The sequence below is a fragment of the Salvelinus alpinus genome, chromosome 22, assembly GCF_045679555.1.
Source record: "Salvelinus alpinus chromosome 22, SLU_Salpinus.1, whole genome shotgun sequence".
Lineage (NCBI taxonomy): Eukaryota > Metazoa > Chordata > Actinopteri > Salmoniformes > Salmonidae > Salvelinus > Salvelinus alpinus.
In genome coordinates this window covers 29541033-29565497 of record NC_092107.1, presented here as the reverse complement: position 1 = coordinate 29565497, position 24465 = coordinate 29541033, and the positions used below count along the sequence as shown (strand labels likewise).

The following is a 24465-nucleotide window of genomic DNA, read 5'->3' as shown; positions in this document are numbered from 1 at the left end:
TACTCTCGCTCAAACTCGCACACAATAACACACACACGTGCATGGACACTAACTGCATCTATAGAAAAGGTGTACAGTTTGTGTGTAGTCATTAAGACTGCTCACAAAAACACAGCAGATAAATAACCCCATCACTTTCTATATACTGACTCACCTCCAGTTGTTTATCATGCTTAGATAGAGCTTTACATTCACTTAGAATGCTCACGTGAGCGAGAGAGAGTGGGAAAGCGAGAGAGAAATTAAGATAATTTGCATCTCTAAAAGCAAATGCATTTACGTGTGTGTGTGTGTGTGTGTGTGTGTGTGTGTGTAAACCCTCTCCCTCCAGGCCCACCTTCCGTTACTTCACGTGGCACACCTGTGTGCTGGGCATCGTGGGCTGTGCTGTTATGATGTTCCTGATCAACTCTATCTACGCCTCAGCCTCCATCGCCTTCATGCTGCTACTACTGCTGCTCATCCACTACCTCAGCCCTACCAGCAGCTGGGGCTATATCAGCCAGGCTCTCATCTTCCACCAGGTACACAGTACAGTGCACACACACACACACTTCTGTGCCACATTCACTTCCTCAGCTACATCAGTCTGCAGAACATTATGATGTCATCCAGTAGGGTTGAGCGGTGTCCAGATTTTCATATCGTTATACTGTATTTCTCATCTCGGGATTTACCGTTTTACCGGTTTAGTACACAAAACAGCATAAAAGCCCATTGGGCGTCTATTACCAGAATGCTAACAAAATTTGCACAATTAATAGTGAATTTCCATGGAGGCTGCTAGCTAAGTACTGTATGTTAACGAGCACAAACGAAAATAAATGACTCGCAAAGACAAGCAATCTAGCTCATAAAGTTAAACATATATAGGTAGGAGTTACTGAATGTCTTTTTTGGTGAGTTTGGACATTTACGAGCGAATGTGAATGAGCAACGTTGTGCAATTGAACCCATTTGTTATGCATGCTTGTCTGAAGGAACAACAACAGTACTGTCGCTAGTGCAGCATCCGTACATGTGTGGAGTCTGGATTCGCTAGGGCAACGGGCCTGCTTGCTCTGCTCTGACAAGAGGTCGAGGAGCAGACGGGCTGAGAACAGAGAAGGAAAAAAAACACCAGAAAATCAAGATAACAGTGGCAGTTGTACAGAACTCATCCAAAGGGCTTTGACTTCTCAAACATGGCAGAAAGCTAACACAATATGATGCCCTGTCACCTTATTAATTCAGCCACTTACTTAGATGTCTAGCAAATTAAACTTAAGGGTCGCATTAATGCAGAATTCGTTCACACAGGGAAACAATATATAATGCATAAGAAATAGTGTATTTTGGCTGCGTTTTGTAAACGCAAATCTAAAATGCTTCTTGTTGTAATTTCTGCTCGGTATCAGACTAATTCTGTGCTTCAGTTGCACTTCTCCACTCGAATGAGAATTCACGAACAGGCGTTCTATCAGCAGACAGCGCTCTGACTGATGTGTAGCTACTTTTCTCTGGTATTTTTCTCAGTGTAACCCAGCCTACTTTTCTCCAGTAAAATGCTAGATTAACTTTAAAACATAGGAAATGCAGCTAGCCACATTCTTTCTATGATAAACATTAGAAATCTGATGGCCATGCATAATTTTTGCAAAAAATACCTTGCTTTTTCATTGTAAGCTCCTTGTGTGACTGCCAGCCAAATAGCGTTGCTCTTCTGTTGTCATGACTTTCAATATAAAATGCAACCCCTGTCCATACACAGCTGTACTCACCTCAGTCACCTGCTCCCGCTTTCTCTCGTTGTTATTTACAAACAAGTGGCTCAACTATGGTAAGCTTCATAATGTAAAATAATGTGCCAGGTGAAATTAAGAACGCAATTTGCTTTATCTCCTAACGTATTGCACAAGTTGACAGCAGGTATTTACTTAAGTAGCTACAAATATAAAAATGTATTGAAAAACTTCAAAGAAATTGTTTTGACGCTATTGAAAAACCATCCCGTGGCTATTTCAAAATACCCTGGTATAAGGTGTGTGTATATACGGTATACCGCCCAAGCCTCTTATCCAGAAGTGTTTGTATTTGTCCTCTATTTTACAAGCCTTTTGCTCTGCACACCATATTTTCAAGGAGGGGGGTAGTGTTGCCAGGAGGGACCGTTGCCAAGGGGACGGTTGCCAGGGCAGTGAGGTGCCAGGAGCCTGTCAAAAGCTAGGCTGCTCCAGGAGCATTATTACAGCCACTTAACTTATTGAGCCTTTCTCCTCCACTGCTCCCTCTCTCCTCCTCTCCTCCCCATCCCCCCGTCCCCAGGGAGAGAGGGAAATGAGGGGAACGCAGAGAGACTGGCCCACTTAGATTAAACTAACGTGTGCGTGTGTCTGGGGATTACGAGGGTGCATGTTTCGGCAGTGCTCAGTATGTGTCGGTGCCAACTGGGTGACATTGAGGAAAGACGAAGAAGGGATTCATGTGATCCAGCCAAGGAGATGCAAGCTGATACTATTGAAGGAGTGATAGAAAGGAAGTTTATAGATTGCTAAAATAATACAAGTTGGAAATGCAATGGAAGAGGGTAATGGAGAGGAGTGATTGAGAAAAGGCGTGATGGATCAGAAGACCGAGATGGATCAGAAGAGAGGGTGATGGAGAGATGGCGTGAGGGAGCGATGGAGCGGTAGATGAGTGGAGGAGGCAGAAGCACATTGACTCCAGGACCTCTCTGTTTAGCAGAAACTTTGATAATGATAATTATGATGATAATGATTGTGTTATTATGAGTGTTTAGCATTCTCATCATTAGCAGTATGTAAACACAAACATGCACACACTCTCACATAAACATGCATACATACACACACGCATTCACATGCACACACACACTAATTATTCAGATGAGGTTGTCTGGTCATAAGCATGGTTTCAGTACTTTTTATCATAGTGTTTAGTTATTAAAATACTTATCTTAGTATCCTGTCTCCCGTAAAGTAATCACTGATCTTAATGAAACCTAGAATCGACTACACATCTTTCACATATCCAGCCATGCCCCTTCAGTGATCACTCCAAGGAAGGGTGGAAGGAACAATGTTTTCAGAGGATTTTAAGACCCATTATCTTGAATATCTGTAGGTTGGTGGCCATTTGGACCTAGTATTTGCTAATTATCTCTATGGTTGGCTAGGTAACAGGAATGAATATAGGAGAGGCAGGTTTATATTCCAGACTTGGAATGTTTCAACATTAGTACTGTAGATATAATTACAGCTCTGTGATTTTATGTAATGAGAATATGGCGGGAGGTCGGCGGTACTCCCTTTCCTTAATGACAACTATCTCTTCATGACCACCACACACACCCCTCCTACACACTCCCTAGTCTGCAGTCTCTGCTACAGTCTCATGTCTTAATGGGATTCTGATTGTGGATCCAATTTGTTTCTGCATTGGCGGAATCCTGACTAGACCACACAGACACACACTCTGCAGACAGGGAGCTTGGTGTGGGGGATGCACAAGAACGTGTGTCAGAGGAGAGTGAAGGAATGGTTTTATTCCCTGTCAAACTTTAGCGATATACACCATGTTTCTAGTTGCCGCTAGTAACCAGATCTGTGATTTAGCCAACTCCTCTGTGGTTTGTTGTACCATACATAATATATATGACATGAACATGTATGGTATAACAATGAACAACTGGGGAGTTTGCCAAATCATCTGGCCACTAGGCTACAGTAGTAGCAACATGCCTTGGTAACCATTCTACTGTCCACATGTAGGATCTTCATTTGATCACTCTTTTGTTGCTGAGAATTTTACTGCACTGAAGGAAATGCAGATGAGCTTTGTGATTTAAATAAATTTACTGAAAGCCCACACTAACCATGTGTTATCTTAACAGTATTGCACTTTTCATGTAGCCTACGGCTAATAGCCTAACTACCGGGCTAAAAGTATTTTGCTGTGACAATATAGGTCAAATTAAGATTCTACGTCTGTTACCACTTAGCATTCCAGTCATCCAGTCCTGATAACTATTGTGTGTGTATTATAGAGCAGTGGTTCCCAACCATGGGTACTAGTACCGCTGGGGGTACTTGGCCTATCCATGGGGTAATTGAGAATGCTCATGAGACCAAAATACACAAGGGGGTACTTCAGGGGTACTCCTTTTGGCACAGCAAAATTCAGTTGGTGGTACATTTAACCAAAAACGGTTGGGAACCACTGCTACAGAGAATACTGTATACAGCTCTGTTGTAACCTGTCTCTCTCTCTCTCTCTCTCGGTCTTTCTCTTTTATTTCTTCCCTCCAGGTGCGTAAGTACCTGTTGATGTTGGACGTGCGTAAGGACCATGTCAAGTTCTGGAGACCCCAGGTGTTGCTGATGGTATCTAACCCCCGTAGCAGTGTAGGTCTCATCACCTTCATCAACGACATCAAGAAGAGTGGTCTCTATGTCCTGGGACATGTACAGCTAGGAGACCTGGGTAAGAGGGCATACGGAGATGTTGGCTTTTCAAGAATAAAGAAGCCTTTCACATTTCACTTCCATTATTCCCCAAGAGTGGCTGAATACCTCCCACTCGTCCATTTCAGTTCAGGCTTCTTGGTGAATGTCTAGGGGAATTGTTCGACTGAGTTGATGTCAAACCAATGTTTGAAGCAGTATGTCTCTGACTTGGCTAGTACAGGAACTGAAGCTATATGTGTGGTAAGCCAGGCTGCTGACCAGCGTGACGTTTATTAGGTACACCACCTCATTCACGAAAATAGTCCGCTCCTACAGACAGTGAGTCGCTGCCAGGCGCTTGTTCCAGTATCTCAGAAACGTCCGGCCTCCTGAGCTTTTCACCCACATCAGTGTCTAGGGTTTACCGAGAATGGTGCAACAAACAAAAACATCTAGTCAGGCGGCAGTCCTGTGGTGAAAACTTGATGAGATCGAAGGAGAATGGCAAGAATGGTGCAAGCTAACAGGCGGGCCACAAACGGGAAAATAACAGAGCATCACAACAGTGGTGTGCTCCAGGGGTTCCCAAACTTTTTCAATCAGGACCCCCTTCCAGCATTGGAGAACATCCTGCACCGACCCGTCACGCCCGCACAGTTTGGGAACCACTGCTGAACGGTATCTCGGAATTCATAACTCGTCGGTCCTTGTCACGGATGAGCTATTCCAGCAGTCGACCACACCGGGCTCCACTCCTATCAGCTAAAAACAAGAAGGAGCGCCTCCAGTGGGCACGCCATCACCAACACAGGACAATTGAGGGGTGGAAAACATTACCTGGTCCAACGAATCCCAGTTCCTGTTGTATCATGCTGATGGCAGTGTCAGGATTTGACATAAGCCGCATGAGTCCATGGCCCCATCCTACCTGGTGTCAACCGTACAGGCTGGTGGTGTGTGGGGAATGTTTTCCTGGCACAGGTCATGTCCCTCAGTCAGGTTCCTCGGTCAGGTCCCTTGATACCAATTGAGCAACGTTTCCATGCCCCCAATAATTCAGACTGTTATGGATGCATAGATGGGGCGGGGTCAGACTTGGTACTGGATCGGTGTACCTAATAAACTGGCTACTTCGTGTGTGTGGTGCTATATGGTGTCCTGTGATCAGGCTGTTCTCTGTAGTGTAGGTGTGTGGTGCTATATGGTGTCATGTGATCAGGCTGTTCTCTGTAGTGTAGGTGTGTGGTGCTATATGGTGTCCTGTGATCAGGCTGTTCTCTGTAGTGTAGGTGTGTGGTGCTATATGGTGTCATGTGATCAGGCTGTTCTCTGTAGTGTAGGTGTGTGGTGCTATATGGTGTCATGTGATCAGGCTGTTCTCTGTAGTGTAGGTGTGTGGTGCTATATGGTGTCCTGTGATCAGGCTGTTCTCTGTAGTGTAGGTGTGTGGTGCTATATGGTGTCATGTGATCAGGCTGTTCTCTGTAGTGTAGGTGTGTGGCGCTATATGGTATAGTGTCACTTTTTTATCTTGACAAGGCTTTCAGTGGTGACCGAGCTCCTCCAGTATTGACAAGCCCAGCCTATCTGTGTCTCTCAATTCAATTCAAGGGCTTTATTGGCATGGGAAACATATGTTAACATTGCCAAAGCAAGTGAAATGCAGTTGAAGTCGGAAGTTTACGTACACCTTAGCCAAATACATTTAAACTCAGTTTTTCATAATTCCTGACATTTAATCCTCGTAAACATTCCCTGTCTTAGGTCTGTTAGGATCACCACTTTATTTTAAGAATGTGAAATGTCACAATAATAGTAGAGAGCGATTTTATTTTTTTATTTCTTTCCAGCTTTTTTCTTTCATCACATTCCCAATGGGTCAGAAGTTTACATACACTCAATTAGTATTTGGTAGCATTGCCTTTAAATCTTTTAACTTGGGTGAAATGTTTTGGGTAGCCTTCCACAAGCTTCCCACAATAAGTTGGGTGAATTTTGGCCCATTCCTCCTGACAGAGCTGGTGTAACTGAGTCAGGTTTGTAGGCCTCCTTGCTCGCGCACGCTTTTTCAGTTTTGCCCACAAATTTTCTATACGATTGAGGTCAGGGCTTTGTGATGGCCTCTCCAATACCTTGACTTTGTTGTCCTTAAGCCATTTTGCCACAACTTTGGAAGTATGCTTGGGGTCATTGTCCATTTGGAAGACCCATTTGCGACCAAGCTTTAACTTCCTGACTGATGTCTTCAGATGTTGCTTCAATATAGCCACATACTTTTCCTAACTCATGATGCCATCTATTTTGTGAAGTGCACCAGTCCCTCCTGCAGCAAAGCACCCCCACAACATTATGCTGCCAGCCCTTTGCTTCACGGTTGAGATGGTGTTCTTTGGCTTGCAAGCCTCCCCCTTTTTCCTCCAAACACAACGATAGTCATTATGGCCAAACAGTTCTATTTTTGTTTCATCAGACCAGAGGACATTTCTCAAAAAATTACGATCTTTGTCCTCATGTGCAGTTGCAAACCGTAGTCTGGCTTTTTAATGGTGGTTTTGGAGCAGTGGCTTCTTCCTTGCTGAGTGGCCTCTCAGGTTATGTCGATATAGGACTCGTTTTACTGTGGATATAGATACTTTTGTACTTGTTTCCTCCAGCATCTTCACAAGGTCCTTTGCTGTTGTTCTGGGATTGATTTTCCCTTTTCACACCAAAGTACGTTCATCTCTAGGAGACAGAACGGGTCTCCTTCCTGAGCGGTATAACGGCTGCATGGTCCCATGGTGTTTATACTTGCGTACTATTGTTTGTACAGGTGAACGTGGTACCTTCAGGCATTTGGAAATTGCTCCCAAGGATGAACCCGACTTGTGGAGGTCTACATTTTTTTTTTCTGAGGTCTTGGCTGATTTCTTTTGATTTTCCCATGATGTCAAGCAAAGAGGCACTAAGTTTGAAGGTAGGCCTTGAAATACATCCACAGGTACACCTCCAATTGACTCAAATTATGTCAATTAGCCAATCAGAAGCTTCTAAAGCCATGACATTTTCTGGAATTTTCCAAGCTGTTTAAAGGCACAGTCAACGTATTGAATGTAAACTTCTGACCCACTGGAATTGTGATACAGTGAAATAATCTGTCTGTAAATAATTGTTGGGAAAATGGTTTGTCATGCACCAAGTAGATGTCCTAACCGACTTGCCATAACTATAGTTTGTTAACAAGAAATTAGAAAAATTAGTTTTAATGACTCCAACCTAAGTGTACGTAAACTTCCAACTTCAACTGTAGATAATAGAAGTGAAATAAACAATAAAAATTTAAAGTAAACATTACACTCACAAACTTCCAAAAGAGTAGACATTTCAAATGTCATGTCTATATAGTGTTGTAACGATGTGCAAATAGTTAAAAGTGCAAAAGGGAAAATAAATATGGGTTGTATTTACAATGGTGTTTGTTCTTCACTAGTTGCCCTTTTCTTGTAGCCACAGGTCACACATCTTGCTGCTGTGATGACACACTATGGTATTTCACCCAGTAGAAGTTTATCAAAATTGGGTTTGTTTTTTAATTCTTTGTGGATCTCTGTAATCGGAGGGAAATATGTGTCTCTCATATGGTCATACATTTGGCAGGAGGTTAGGAAGTGCAGCTCAGTTTCCACCTCATTTTGTGGGCAGTGTGCACATGCACATAGCCTGTCTTCTCTTGAGAGCCAGGTCTGCCTAGTGTGGCCTTTCTCAATAGCAAGGCTATGCTCACTGAGTCTGTACATAGTCAAAGCATTCCTTAAGTTTGGGTCAGCCACAGTGGGCAGGTATTCTGCCACTGTGTACTCTCTGTTTAGGGCCAAATAGTATTCTAGTTTTTTTCTTTTTTTGTAAATTCTTTCCAATGTGTCAAGTAATTATCTTTTTGTTTTCTCATGATTTGGTTGGGTCTAATTGTGTTGCTGTGCTGTCCTAGGGCTCTGTGGGGTCTGTCTGTGTTTGTGAACAGAGTCCCAGGACCAGCTTGCTTCGGGGACTCTTCTCCAGGTTCATCTCTCTGTAGGTGATGGCTTTGTTATGGAAGGTTTGGGAATCGCTTCCTTTTAGGTGGTCATTTCTGGATTTTGATCATTTGCGGGTTTCTGCCTAATTCTGCTCTGCATGCATTATTTGGTGTTTTACGTTGTACACGGAGGATATTTTTGCAGAATTCTGCATGCAGAGTCTCAATTTGGTGTTTGTCCCATTTTGTCAATTATTGGTTGGTGAGCGGACCCCAGACCTCACAACCATAAAGTAAACTGATTCAAGTATTTTTTTGGGCAGATTCTAGTTGGTATGTCAAATTTTATGTTCCTTTTGTGGGCATAGAAAGCCCTTGTCTCTCAGCTCGTTTACAGCTTTGTGGAAGTTGATTGGCACTGATGTTTAGGTTGAGGTATGTATAGTTTTTGTGTGCTCTAGGGCAACGGTGTCTGGCTAAATCTATGCAGAAGATTGTAGGTGCTGCTGTAGGCCCTCCTTGGTTGGTGACAGAAACATCAGATCGTCAGCAAATAGTCGACGTTTGACTTAAGATTCTAGTAGGGTGAGGCCAGGTGCTGCAGACTATTCTAGTTCCCTCGCCAATTTGTTGATATATATGTTGAAGAGGGTGGTGCTTCTCTCTCGCTCTCTCGTGTGTCTCTTCTGTCTAGAGCTTATGTTCTTCTGTGGCACACTGCCAAATCAGGTCACTATACAGAGAAAGAACTTCATCTCTTATTCGCTAAGAGCACTTGGCAGATAATGGCCCCTGGCCAAAATGTTTGCATAGATATTGATGTTTTGTTTCTCTCTCGCTCTCTTTCCCCCCCCTTCTCTCTCAGACACATTACCGTCTGACCCTCTCCAGTGTCGTTATGACTCATGGTTATCTCTGGTGGACCACCTCAACATCAAGGCATTTGTCAACCTCACCTTGGCTGACTCAGTACGGCACGGAGTCCAACATCTACTCTTCATCTCTGGCCTAGGTCAGTGATTCCATTCACTACTCTCTGATACCATGTTCTCTATTACCTGTAACTGCCCCAACTGTCACTCAAACACCTCTTTTACTATCATACCCATTGACTCGTCTCTCCCTCTTTCCATCCCTTTGTCTCTCTAGGTGGGATGAGGCCCAACACCTTGGTCCTGGGTTTCTATGATGACTGCACCCCCAAAGACAAACTCACTGACCACAACCTCGCAGATGCCACCGTCCCCACTCAGGACCCCGAGGACGAACGCCCGCCCTACCACTTTCCTGCCCTGCGGGCGTCCATTGATGGCAAGGAGGAGGGCAACGGAGAAAACGGAAAAGTCATGGGACCCCAAGAATACGTGGCGGTGATCGCAGATGCCATGAAGATGATGAAGAATGTAGCGCTAGCCCGCTACTTCCACCAGTTCGACCGGGCCTCGACCATCTCCTCGTCCCCAGGGAAGGGTGCTCTGTACGTGGACGTGTGGCCCGTCAACCTGCTGAGACCAGACAGCTCCAGCTACGTAGACACCTGCTCCCTCTTCCTGCTCCAGCTCGCCTGCGTCCTCAACATGGTCCGCGCCTGGCGCCATGCTAGACTCCGCCTCTTTCTGTGTGTGGAGGAAGGGCGGAGCCTGCGGGGCTCTGAAGGGAAGCTGGGTCAGCTGCTAAAGGAGCTGAGGATCAAAGCCAACGTGTACACGGTGCCCTGGGACCAGCAGGTGGCGCTACATTGGCAGAGGCAGGGTGAGGCGGGCAAGCGGATGCCCTCCCGCCAATCACGGAGAGAGGAGGAGGGGCTGGGAAACAAGGGGTTGTTTGAGGAGGAGGAAGGAGACGACGACTATGTGAATAGCTTCCCTAGCAACGCCACAAGGCTGTCGGATGAGTATCTGTCGGCAGTTAATAGGTTGATCCTGGAGCAGGCCCGCCCCCCTCCGGCTGTGCGTTTCCTGTATTTACCCCGCCCCCCGGCTGACACGCGCCGCTACACGGCCTACCTGCGCCAGCTGGACTTGCTCACCAAGGATCTGGGTCCTACCCTGCTCATACACGGGGTTACACCTGTCCTCACCACTGACCTCTAACCCTAAACTTTCACCAGCTAACCTCTGATTAAAGCCTTATTACATCCCCTTACCAAATTGCTGCAGGTAGAAGTGGTACTTAGACAAAGGTCAAGGATCCACTTACCTTCCTCAAAGCTGTACTAAAATACAGGCCCATCCTCCTTATGAATATGGAAGGGTTGCAATGGCCAAAAAGTAAATAATATATTGATTTTACTCCTTCAAGGGGACTGAAGTCTGACACTGCCAAGTCATTGGAGCTCAGCTAAATGTTTGATTTTCTGAAAGCACTTTTGTAGTTTATCTACAAGATAAGAAACATGTGACCTTTAAATGTTTACAGTTCAAATATGAAAATCCATCGATCTGTTTAATAAAACAACAAAAAAGCATTAAAGAAATGTATTTGGGTGCTCTTGATCTTTTTTCCCTTTTGTATCGTTATGACTATGCATTACTGACTGAACTGATTAGAATGCCAAAGTGCTCTTGTGTGCCTGAGTGTAGAAGACTATACATTGCACACTCCTCATGTAGGCTTTAGGAGCAGTAGTTTCATGGACCAACTCTAGTCCAACTCTAGTCTACATGGAATCCAATGGATGTTTACTGAAAGGATATCTATTCTATATAGATCTATTTAATCTCCATGAAGCCCTTCTATTGGACACTACACTCCTATGCAAAGAATGCTGGTATATGACAGGTCCTACGCAGCTCAATGACTTTTTGGGTGAACACATACCGGTACATCGACACTATTTTAAATTAAGGAAATAATGACACATTTTAAAAGCACCATCCAAATCATATTTTAAAATGTGTGTATTGTAATTGAATAAAGAAGCTGTTTTGTATAAGTTCTGTGTATTGTCTTTTAAAAATTTCCCTGTCATTGTGCCAGCAATTTATCTAAACCTAGTTGAAATGTTGATTGTGTCAATGTTCAGGTCTAAGTATACTAAACAAAAATATAAATGCGACATGTAAAGTGTTGGTTTCACGAGCTGAAATAAAATATCCCAGAAATGTTCCATTCGCACATTTATTTTTATTTTTTCTAAATAAATGTACGTCCCTGTTAGTGAGCGTTTCTCCTTTGCCTAGATAATACATCCACCTGACACCTGTGGCATATCAAGAAGTTGATTAAACAGCATGATCATTACACAGGTGCACCTTGTGCTGGGGACAATAAAAGGCCTCTCTAAAATGTGCAGTTTTGTCACTCAACACAATGCCACAGATGTCTCAAGATTTCAGGGAGTGCAATTGGCATGCTGACTGCGGGAAAGTCCACTAGGGCTGCTGCCAGATAAATGAATGTTCATTTTAAAACCATAATGTTTTAAATGACTTGGCAGTTCGTCCAACCGGCCTCACAATCGTAAAAAAAATGTCATATGTTTTTGTTTATCGGTGCTTTTCGCTCTTAAGTTTAACCATTACCAACCTTTTTACCACTACATCACTGATAATAATACAGAATCGTAAGTAATATTCTAATAGTAAATGTAATATGATGATCTGTGTGCTCCATTGATATCTGTTTGTGTGGTGCTTGATTAGTAATGCTTATAATAGAAATATTTTTTTTATTTTTTATTTCACCTTTATTTAAGCAGGTAGGCTAGTTGAGAACAAGTTCTCATTTACAACTGCCACCTGGCCAATATAAAGCAAAGCAGTGTGACACAAACACAGAGTTACACATGGAATAAACAAACATACAGTCAATAACACAATGGGGGGAAAAAGTCTATGTAGAGTGTGTGCAAATGATGTAAGATAAGGGAGGTAATGCAATAAATAGGCCATAGGGGCGAAATAATTACAATTTAGAAATTTAAATGCTGGAGTGATAGATGTGCAGAAGATGAATGTGCAAGTAGAAATACTGTTGTGCAAAGGAGCAAAATGAAAAAATAACAGTATGGAGATGAGGTAGTTGGATGGGCTGTTTACAGCTGGGCTATGTACAGATGCAGTGATCTGTGAGCTGCTCTGACAGCTGGTGCTTAAAGTTAGTGAGGGAGATATGAGTCTATGAACGCTATGCAATTGAGAATATAGATATCGATATAAAGAGTTGATTGATTTTATGCAATGCATTGATACAACTGACTGCTCAGTCGCTGATGCTACGTGTCAGTCTGAATCATTTTAACTTAACCCTTGTGCAGTCTTAACATTCTGTGTACTCCCCTTGTCCTAAGGGTAAAAAATGACACGCCTTCACTAAACCCCTAAAATAAAGCAGCTGAATTGAATTTAAGTTTATTGTTATTATTGTTGCTATAGGTACTGCATAGGTGTAAACATACTTTTTTTTAGCAAGATATGGCACTTGTATAACCTAAGAAAGTAGCAGAAATGTGCAGAAAGTAGTTTTGAATGCATTTTATTGAAGGGAAACAATAACAGTCTTGAACTTTTGGCAACAGTGATATATTCCTATATTCTGTACAATGAGGAATTCAACTACAAAATACTAGTCTTCTCCCATTTTTGAACCATTGCCCCCACCCACAAGGTGTATAAACAACAAAATAAGATAATAGATACAAAACAAAAACGTGAAGAACATAAATCAATCAACTCTAATTAGCACATGTAGGACAGTATGCAAGTGTGTGTGCATAGACTTTGCAGATGTATTTCTCACATGTGCAGGACATAGTATTTGTCTTCCAGTCCTCCTTTGGGGGGCAGAATTGGCATCTCCTATGCCTGCCCTAGCTGCAGCCTCCGGTGGATCAGGACAAGATTCAGCCCCCTGAACAGCTTTCACAAGCGCTGCAGGGGCTGCTGTGCGGGGGAGGTGCTCCCTTCTTTGAATGTGTGGGTTTACAAGTGCCTTTCCCGGCTGCTCCAGGAACACCCTCCTCTTGTTCTGCTTGTCAGGCATCCAGGTAGGGTTCATCTTGTTCCATATCACGAAGGCATTGTATGAGGACACATCAATGATGTTATGGAAGATGACCAGGGGCCAGTGAGCAGTCATCCCCCTGCAGCTGTAAATTCCAATCACCTTGTCCAGGTTGTCCACGCCTCCTTTGTTGTGGTTGTAGTCCAGGATAATGGCTGGCTTCCTGTCCTCACGATCACTGATCTCAGCCGTTTTGTGCAGTGTGCTCAGGAGGACCACATTCTTGTTCCTCTTTGGGAGGTAAGAAACTAGAGTGGATGGTCCATCTGTCACATCAAGCCCAACCCTGGTTCCCTGGTTCTCCGCTGGTCAGCTTCCCTGTGGAGACTTGCATCTTCCAAGCGTAGCTGGATTGTGTGTCACAGGCTACCCATATCTTGATGCCATACTTTGCTGGCTTGCTGGGCATATACTGCTGGAAAGAACAGAGACCTTTTGACAATAGAGATTACTATCAGTAATTAGTATCAGTGTCACAGAAAACAATCACATAAATCAATGATATTACAACAATACATAATAAAATTGTTAGGAGAATTAAGTTCTCATGTTCTTTAACCAATTCAATTTAATTACTCAGTCTGCTATATCAGGATTTGTAAGATACTGATAGAAATAAAAACAGACAGAGGCCCAGTCTACAATAGTCAAATGTTTATTTACGGAACGTTCTGCCTATCATTTCCTGTACATTGGTCTATATACCTCACATTTCGTCATAAATGTCCCTCCTCTCAGAAACAATGACAATATAGTTCACAAGTCTTCCTGTCATACATTGTCTGCCACCTGTTATACAATCTACTACAAGCCCAAGGTCTCTCCCCTCCCTGGGTGAGGACAGAATGTCTGAATGGACCTCTGAATGGAACCAGTTGCTCATCCACCGTTACTTCAGGCCCAGGGTTGTAGAGGTATGGCAGATGCTCCACCCACTTCTCCCAGACCTCTCTTATGGCTGTCAGTTTGTCTCTCACACATCTTGCAGGTCTCGTCTCATGGTTATCAAATCGTAGCATTCTTGAGAAAGTGTGAAAGACATTCAGTGGCATCGTGGCGCAGAAAATCGCCCTTCCACTCTCTGCATCCCAGAGACTACATGTAGCCTCGCATCAGGACCTATACACACCTGCTAAGATTAGCAGCCCTATGTAGGCACGCAGGTCAATCTCATCCATCCTTTTCCAGTTGTCTCCATATTTATGGAAACCTCCATATTTGTCATCTCCAGGATGATTTTTTTTGATGGCTGGTGTGATGAACATGTAGAATGTTGAGGCGATGTCCTGGGCATGGGAAATTGCATGTCTTGTGGGCCCTTGGGTCATCCTTATGACATTTTGTGCTGCTATCCTGCCCTGGTTGTCATATGGTGAGAAGGACCATGTTCCATGTTCTTTGACAAAAATGTCTCTCTTTCAGCTTGGGGGATTTCTTCTTCATCTGAAGATGATGCATCGTGCTCTGTGTTGTATTCTTCCCCAACTTCTTCTTCAGATACCTCCTCCTCTCCAAAGGGTAAGGCCCTCCAGAGAGTAGTGAGGTCTGCACAACGCATCACTGGGGGCAAACTACCTGCCCTCCAGGACACCTACACCACCCGCTGTCACAGGAAGGCCAAAAAGATCATCAAGGACAACAACCACCCGAGCCACTGCCTGTTCACCCCGCTATCATCCAGAAGGCGAGGTCAGTACAGGTGCATCAAAGCTGGGACCGAGAGACTGAAAAACAGCTTCTTTCTCAAGGCCATCAGACTGTTAAACAGCCATCACTAACATTGAGTGGCTGCTGCCAACATACTGACTCAAATCTCTAGCCACTTTAACAATAAAAAATTGGATGTAATACATGTATCACTAGCCACTTTAAACAATGCCACTTTATATAATGTTTACATACCCTACATTACTCATCTCATATGTATATACTGTACTCTATACCATCTACTGCATCTTGCCTATGCCGTTCGGCCATCACTCACCCATATATTTATATGTACATATTCTTATTCATTCCTTTACACTTGTGTGTATAAGGTAGTTGTTGTGAAATTGTTAGATTACTTGTTAGATATTACTGCATGGTCGGAACTAGAAGCACAAGCATTTCGCTACACTCACATTAACATCTGCTAACCATGTGTATGTGACCAATAACATTTGATTTGATTTGATACCATTGTTCTCTGGTTCCTCCTGGACATTTGAAAAAATCTGATATCCGACCTGTTGGGCACTGAAACGTGCACTCATGGCTCAGCAAAGAGAGAACTGGGGGGACTGTCATCTGCAGCACCTTTATAGCCTCTGACTGCATTCCCCATTAGTAAACAATGCTTTCAAGAAATGCTTATTTTGTCTGAATTTAAAAAAAAATTGTCTGTGAACTTGAGTCATGTGTGGGGTCGTGGAGGGGAGATGCTGCACATGCACAAGAATGTTTTAGTTTTGTCTGAGTTCAATCAGTACCACACATATTTCTCATTGTTTGTGTGTGTGTGTCTTTGTGATGTGTAAATTATTTTATAACTGCTGGGTCAAAAATGACCCTAAGACAATCTTTGTACCCTGGTGGTGTACAGCTTTCATGGATATATATGAACAGACGATGTTTCACTTTTTGTAATGTTGGGGTCACTAGGAAAAGTCATCAAATTTTAAGTTGACCATGTTTGTACACATAGTTAGCATATGTTAATGCGAGTGTAGCGAAATGCTTGTGCTTCTAGTTCCGACAATGCAGTAATAACCAACGAGTAATTTAACCTAACAATTTCACAACAACTACCTTATACACAAGTTTAAAGGGATGAAGAATATGTACATAAAAATATATGAATGAGTGATGGTGTAGAACGGCATAGGCAAGATGCAGTAGATGGTATTGAGTACAGTATATACATATGAGATGAGTAATGTAGGGTATGTAAACATTATATTAAGTGGCATTGTTTAAAGTGGCTAGTGATAGATTTTTACATCACAAGGGTTAAACCCTGGTTATGGCCCTGTCTATGGTAAGCTCTGGGTGTGTCAAGGTTAATTAGTTAATGTGTCTTGCAGGTTTAGGCCTTGTGGCAACTATGCTGTGTTTCTCAAATAAACTAGACTTGGATGGAGAGCTGGGGAGGCTCCAGTCTAGACAGACATTTCCAGCCAGCCAAATTGCCCTGTCCCCTAGCTGGCAAGAATAAAATAAATGGATTCCATGTCGCGAGTAAGGGAGAGATTTGAAAAATAACCCAACATAACCAATATCTGGTCAGAAAATGGAGCTGAACATTTGTCATTGAGATAAAGAGCCACACTTCGAAAATGCTGTAGAAAACATGGTATTTGGTGTAAGATTTCTCTATTTGCCCTGAGAAGGTCAGAGGAAGTGTGTAATGTGTTTGTATGATCAGAGAGCCTCAATATCCTCTGACAGTTTTCTAACCTGACATGAGAAATCATTTTGCTCTGGGATAGTAGGAATGAGGGAGAGGGGGAAAGAGTGCAGCCAGAAGAGACAGGGGATGTGTCCCCCGTATGTGTTTAGGGTCCTGGCTATGTGTGGGGGTGTTACAGTGCCCCTAGTATACAATAGACCTCTGACAAGTGGGCACACCACAGGGACACACTATACATTTGCCTCTGATCACTTTACATGGCCACTCTCATCTGATCAGAACTCTCTCTCCTTTCTCTCTCTCCTATCTCTCTCTCCTCTCCCTCTTCTCGCTCTGTCTTTCTCTTTTCTCTCTACTATCTCTCCTATGTCTCTCTCCTGTCTCTTCTCTCAGGGTATAAGTTATATCAGAATGCTTATTGTTTAATCGGGTTAATTTTACATGAGATTCAGATTGTCAGATTCAGGAGGGAAGGGACTTGGGAATTGGCAGTGGTGTAAAGTACTTAAATAAAAATACTTAAAAGTACTACTTAGGTAGGTTTTTGGGGTATCTGTAGTTTACTATTCACTTTTACTTCACTACATTCCTAAAGAAAATAATGTACTTTCTGCTCCATAAATGTTCCCTATCACCCAAAAGTACTCGTTACATTTGGAATGCTTAGCAGGACAGGAAAATTGTTCAATTCACGCACTTAAAGAGAAAATCCCTGGTCATCCCTACTGCCTCTTATCTGGCAGACTCACTAAACACAAATGCTTTGTTTGTAAATTATGTCTGAGTGTTGAAGTGTGCCCCAGGCTATCCCTCAATTAAATCAACAACAAAATCGTGCCGTCTGGTTTGCTTAATATAAGGAATTTGAAATTATTTATACTTTTACTTTTACTTTTGATACTTAAGTATATTTTAGCAATTACATTTACTTTTGATACTTGAGAATATTTAAAACCAAATACTTTTACTCAAGTAGTGTTTTACTGGGTGACTTTCACTTTTACCTGAGTCATTTTCTATTAAGGTATCTTTACCTTCACTCAAGTATGACAATTGGGTACTTTTTCCACCACTGGGACTTAGTCACACTGACACTAGGCAGGATGAGTAATGAAGGAGAGAGTGAGTGTGAGTGTTTGAGAGGGAAACAAATGTGTATGTAAGGTAGAGCTATTTATAGTAGTATGACACATAAGGCAGTGAATGGAAAAGCCCCAGTATGGTACAGTATAGTAATTGAAAGAGCTAACATGCCATGATACCCCTTGAGCTGGCTTTCTTGTGGTAATGATGGAGGCTGTACCTTCAATGGCTTGAACTGTCAAACACTTCTACTGTCATCTCCAGGGGCGCACCTTTGGTTTTAGAGGTGGGTGGGACATAATTATTATTATATATTTTTTTATCCAGTCAGATAAACACTCCAAACATCCTACCCGACCGCTCGGAAGCGTCCGCATGGTCCTAAAGCACACCGGGCCTCGTTTTGCATCACATTCCAATGATAAAACTGGGTGGGACAAAAATGCAATTTCAGAATGTGGGGGGGACATGTCCCCGCTGTAAGTTGCACCCCTGGTCATCTCAAACTTATATCAGGAAGGATGATTAAAGTACTGTGGAAGATTCAATTACAGTTTCTGATAAAGTTAACACTTCAACTATGTGAACAACGGATATGCACAGTAGGGACTTTGTATGTATTTGTATCGGGGAGATCGTTGTGTGTGTAAGTGTGTTTCAGATCGAGAGATTTTGGATATTAGATTGGGGTTGGGACATACTGTATTCCCTCCTCTATCCTGCTACATCTGTCTCTCAGATTCCAGTGCCCATTACACAGTCAATCTTGCTGGAAATGTCATTCTGCTCTAATCTCACCCTCAATGCAACTACATTTTCCAATTGAATCAGAATTCGGAACCTCCATGTCATTGGAAAAATGACGTCTCGAAGATAAATTCTTGGGTTGATGGGAAAGATTGAATCAAGGCTTCAAGTTGAGCAGGTTACTAGTTTTAACATTTCTGTAGGGTTCTCTGTAATGACATGGCAGGCTCTCCAGTGATGAAACAGCAGGCAGCAATATGGGATCTATTACAACCTGAGTTAAGCGCATGTAAAGGGAACATACAGTAATTCCCTTTTTATCTACTTTCATCTCTATGCGTATTCTGACATTTAACTTAAGAATGAGCAGTGGCGACCCGTCACCTGTTTTGAGCCCCACCTGTTAAGCAAAATATAATTTTGCCATTAATACTTGTCACATCAGTTTGCAAACAATGTAAAAATGTATAATAACTGAGTTAATAAAGCCGCATACAAGCATGGTCTCTTTTTCGCTTTCTTGAGTAAGGCAGCTCCAAAATGTAGGTGTTTCAGCTTAGCTCAGTGCTTTCTGTGGTGGTGGGGCAGCCAGCGGAAAATACAGAGCGTAGGGGTTGGTAATGTTCTCTAATTGCGCTGTGATTAGCTCAGTGTTCTGTCACTCATGGGGACACTGCGTCACCGCAAAATCTACGGGAGAGATCGAAAATTCAAGCCCCTTGGGTGCTGCCATAGAGTTACATTAGAAGTGCCCATCCAAGAAGGCTCAAGTTCATTGGCCACAGATAAAGTGACGTCAAATCAAGTTCTATCTACAGTAGCTTTGACTGGACTGATCATGTCAACATCACACTTTCAAAATCTTAGCTAGCTGTCATCATCATGAATCAAGTCGACAATCTACTGGAAAATCCTTTTCAATCCTTGTCATATGAAGAGAAATTATGAAAATAGATGACAGATAAAACGTATCAGTGCTCATCGGCCATTGGACATAAACATTACACAACAAGCCGGAAATCGCAAATTCAACAATGAGTGGTTGGAAGGAATCAGTGGCTAACTGCAAGCATTGCAAAGCAATCGCCTGCTATTCAGTGGAGTGGATGTGTGGTCCAAGTCTGCATTTAAGAGTCTCTTTTCCTATCTTAAAAGGATAAAGATTCAACATTGGCCATGCTGTCAATCCAGCATGAATTCTGCCATTTTCAAAACAACTGGAAACCCGGAAATCACAGACTTCATTGAGTTCAAAACTGGGAACTTGGAATAAAATGGTCATCCAACTTGTAATTCCAAGTAGGGAACTCTGGCCTCTTTCTAGAGCTCCGACCAGAAGATCACTGACATCATGATTCGACCTTGTTTTTCCCCCAGATGTCTTGAAAGCACCATAAATCCAGAGAATGCCAGACTTTGAGGACAAAGTTTGATGACAAAATTTTCTCACGAAGGACCACCTCGCCACCTTCCTGTTCAAGTGAGCACAGCACAACAAGGTTAGTCCAAAAATGTCTTGTATGCTGCTGCATAAATTATGTAATATGCCAGGGAGATACAGTGGGGCAAAAAAGTATTTAGTCAGCCACCAATTGTGCAAGTTCTCCCACTTAAAAAGATGAAAGAGGCCTGTAATTTTCATCATCGGTACACTTCAACTATGACAGACAAAATGAGAAAAAAAATCCAGAAAATCACATTGTAGGATTTTTAATGAATTTATTTGCAAATTATGGTGAAAAATAAGTATTTGGTCACCTACAAACAAGCAAGATTTCTGGCTCTCACAGACCTGTAACTTCTTCTTTAAGAGGCTCCTCTGTCCTCCACTCGTTACCTGTATTAATGGCACCTGTTTGAACTTGTTATCAGTATAAAAGACACCTGTCCACAACCTCAAACAGTCACACTCCAAACTCCACTATGGCCAAGACCAAAGAGCTGTCAAAGGACACCAGAAACAAAATTGTAGACCTGCACCAGGCTGGGAAGACTGAATCTGCAATAGGTAAGCAGCTTGGTTTGAAGAAATCAACTGTGGGAGCAATTATTAGGAAATGGAAGACATACAAGACCACTGATAATCTCCCTCGATCTGGGGCTCCACGCAAGATCTCACCCCGTGGGGTCAAAATGATCACAAGAACGGTGAGCAAAAATCCCAGAACCAGACGGGGGGACCTAGTGAATGACCTACAGAGAGCTGGGACCAAAGTAACGAAGCCTACCATCAGTAACACACTACGCCGCCAGGGACTCAAATCCTGCAGTGCCAGACGTGTCCCCCTGCTTAAGCCAGTACATGTCCAGGCCCGTCTGAAGTTTGCTAGAGAGCATTTGGATGATCCAGAAGAAGATTGGGAGAATGTCATATGGTCAGATGAAACCAAAATAGAACTTTTTGGTAAAAACTCAACTCTTCATGTTTGGAGGACAAAGAATGCTGAGTTGCATCCAAAGAACACCATACCTACTGTGAAGCATGGGGGTGGAAACATCATGCTTTGGGGCTGTTTTTCTGCAAAGGGACCAGGACGACTGATCCGTGTAAAGGAAAGAATGAATGGGGCCATGTATCGTGAGATTTTGAGTGAAAACCTCCTTCCATCAGCAAGGGCATTGAAGATGAAACGTGGCTGGGTCTTTCAGCATGACAATGATCCCAAACACACCGCCCGGGCAACGAAGGAGTGGCTTCGTAAGAAGCATTTCAAGGTCCTGGAGTGGCCTAGCCAGATTTTTGTCCTCTGACGTCCTTGGGTAGGCAGAGGGAGTCTGGAAGGGCATCAAGGAATCTTTGTGTTGTCTGAGAATTTATAGCACGACTTTTGATGCTCCTTGGTTGGGGTCTGAGCAGATTATTTGTTGCGATTGCAAACGTAATAAAATGGTGGTCCGATAGTCCAGGATTATGAGGAAAAACATTAAGATCTACAACATTTATTCCATGTGACAAAACTAGGTCCAGAGTATGAATGTGGCAGTGAGTAGGTCCAGAGACATGTTGGACAAAACCCACTGAGTCGATGATGTCTCCAAAAGCCTTTTGGAGTGGGTCTGTGGACTTTTCCATGTGAATATTAAAATCACCAAAAATTTGAATATTATCTGCTATGACTACAAGGTCCGATAGGAATTCAGGGAACTCGGTGAGGAACGCTGTATATGGCCCAGGAGGCCTGTAAACAGTAGCTATAAAAAGTGATTGAGTAGACTGCATAGATTTCATGACTAGAAGCTCAAAAGACGAAAACGCCCTTTTTTTTTTGTAAATTGAAATTTGCTATCTTAAATGTTAGCAACACCTCCGCCTTTGCGGAGCATGCTATTCACCCGCTCGCTATTAGTTCAGATGGAGATCTAAGAAATGAAGGTGTGTCTACTGACCTTGACTTAATTCCCTCATAATTCCACAACCTTCATTCTAAGGAAACCATAATTAAGGTCGAGCGAAGATGCCGGTTCCAAGTGGAAAAAGCATCTACTTAATTATGGCTGCATCCCGCTACCGGGATCGATATGACAACAGCCAGTGAAAGTGCAGGGCGCCAAATTCAAACAACAGAAATCTCATAATTAAAATTCCTCAAACATACATGTGTCTTATATCATTTTAAAGGTAATCTTGTTGTTAATCCCACCAAAGTGTCCGATTTCAAATATGCTTTTCAGTGAAAGCACTACAAACGATTATGTTAGGTCACCACCAAACCACAATAAGCACAGCCATTTTTCCAGCGAAAGATAGCAGTCAGAAAAAGCAGAAATAGAGATAAAATTAATCACTAACCTTTGATTATCTTCATCAGATGACACTCATAGGACTTCATGTTACACAATACATGCATGTTTTGATTGATAAAGTTCATATTTATAACAAAAAATCTGAGTTTACATTGGCGCGTTACATTCACTAGTTCCACAAACATCAAGTGATTTTGCATAGCCACATCGTTTCAACAGACATACTCATCATAAATGTAGATGATAATACAAGTTATACACATGGAATTATAGATATACCTCTCCTTAATGCAACCGCTGTGTCAGATTTCAAAAAAACTTTACGGAAAAAGAAAATCATACAATAATCTGAGACGGAGCTCAGAACAATAGCCAAATTAGCCGCCATGTTGGGGTCAACAGAAACCAGAAAATACATGATAAATGTTTCCTTACCTTTGATGAACTTCATCAGAATGCAGTCCTAGGAATCGCAGGTCCACAATAAATGCTTGATTTGTTCGATAATGTCCGTTATTTATGTCTAATTAGATACTTTGATTAGCGCGTTTGGTAAACAATTCCAAAGTCACAAAGCGCGTCCACTATAACGTGACGAAATGTCCAAAAGTTCCGTAACAGTCAGTAGAAACATGTCAAACGATGTACTGCATCAATCTTTAGAATGTTGTTAACATACATCTTGAATAACTTTCCAACCGGAGATTTAGATTGACTTCAGATGAGCGGTGGAACGGAGGTCCTCTTCATGTGAACGCGCATGTGAAAGCATGGTCAGCTCGTGGCAGTGGTGACTAATTCCTGTCTCCTTCGGCCCCCCTTCACATTAGAGTCATCAGACAAAGTTCTATTGACTGTTGACATCTAGTGGAAGCCGTAGGAAGTGAAAACATATCAATATCTCGCTGTAATTTCAATGAGAGCTTGGTTGAAAATCTGCCACCTCAGAAAAAATTCAAACAGGAAGTGGAACTTCTCAGGTTTTTGCCTGCCATATGAGTTCTGTTATACTCACAGACATAATTCAAACAGTTTTAGAAACTTCAGAGTGTTTTCTATCCAATACGAATAATAATATGCATATATTAGCAACTGGGACTGAGGAGCAGGCAGTTTACTATGGGCACCTCTGTGCACCTTTCATCCAAGCTACTCAATACTGCCCCTGCAGCCATAAGAAGTAAATTTTTTCCCATAGCATTCTCCATGCACTGCAATTAATAAATTGCTTTGAGCTTTTGATAAGAGACTAAATTAATCATATTTTTGGAGAAGGGGATTGTAAATACACATAGCAATTGTTTTAGATGATTTTTCCCTTTTCCACAGTTTAGTAGGCTATAAATAGCTGTGCCGTTATTGCAAATGTTATTTGTGTGCCCTCAATTTGCGTGGATGAAATTTGGAGACCCAAACTATAGGCTTTCTGTAGGGCTGAACCTGCCGAGTTGATGTATGTGCTTTAGAATGTTTTGCTTATATGCCCCTGGCTTTTCTCCGTTTTCTTTTATAATTTGTATCATGTTAAATATTAGCAACCATCGGGAGCCACAGTCACCAATACCCACATACATTTACAACTGTCACTTAGTGTTTGTTTTCTTCAATTTGTCGCTTACATTTTGCATCATTCCATTCCATTTGCATTTCCTTCCTTTGTCACATCTGTGAAGTTGTTCCTGAGGGTTGCTAGCGTTACTGGATCAAGTTAGGTTGATGTTTAACAATAATTTGGGACATGTAGCCTATTTGAATCATTATGGAACTCAGACCACATGTAGCAGGTTTAACCTGGAGCCTGGTACACTGCTCATGACGACTGGGCCGTTGTCATACAGTTCCATAAATAGAGGAGATTTATAGGACTATTGTTCAACCCTTATTGTACTCTTTTTTTCCACATTCCAATATTTTATGGATTATACTTGAATATGACAACTTTCAGGATGAATCAAACTGCTGTTTTTGATTCATTGTCATGTTGTATAAATTATTGGAGACAGGCGCAGGAATTTGCAATAGCGGAATTTAATACTCCACCCAAAAGTACAACATGC

At 42.4% G+C, this 24465-nt stretch overlaps 1 protein-coding gene across 1 annotated transcript in view; it reads left to right on the top strand.

Moving 5' to 3' along the window:
- Positions 1–11548, top strand: part of LOC139549391 (solute carrier family 12 member 9-like) — a 51195-nt gene extending 39647 nt beyond the window's left edge. Inside the window, exons 10-13 of the mRNA XM_071359858.1 lie at positions 332–524; positions 4308–4482; positions 9305–9451; positions 9589–11548. Of these exons, the coding sequence (XP_071215959.1) occupies positions 332–524; positions 4308–4482; positions 9305–9451; positions 9589–10532 (1459 nt within the window). The 3' untranslated portion in view covers positions 10533–11548. The remainder of the gene's footprint in view (positions 1–331; positions 525–4307; positions 4483–9304; positions 9452–9588) is intronic.
- Positions 11549–24465: the final 12917 nt, after the last annotated feature.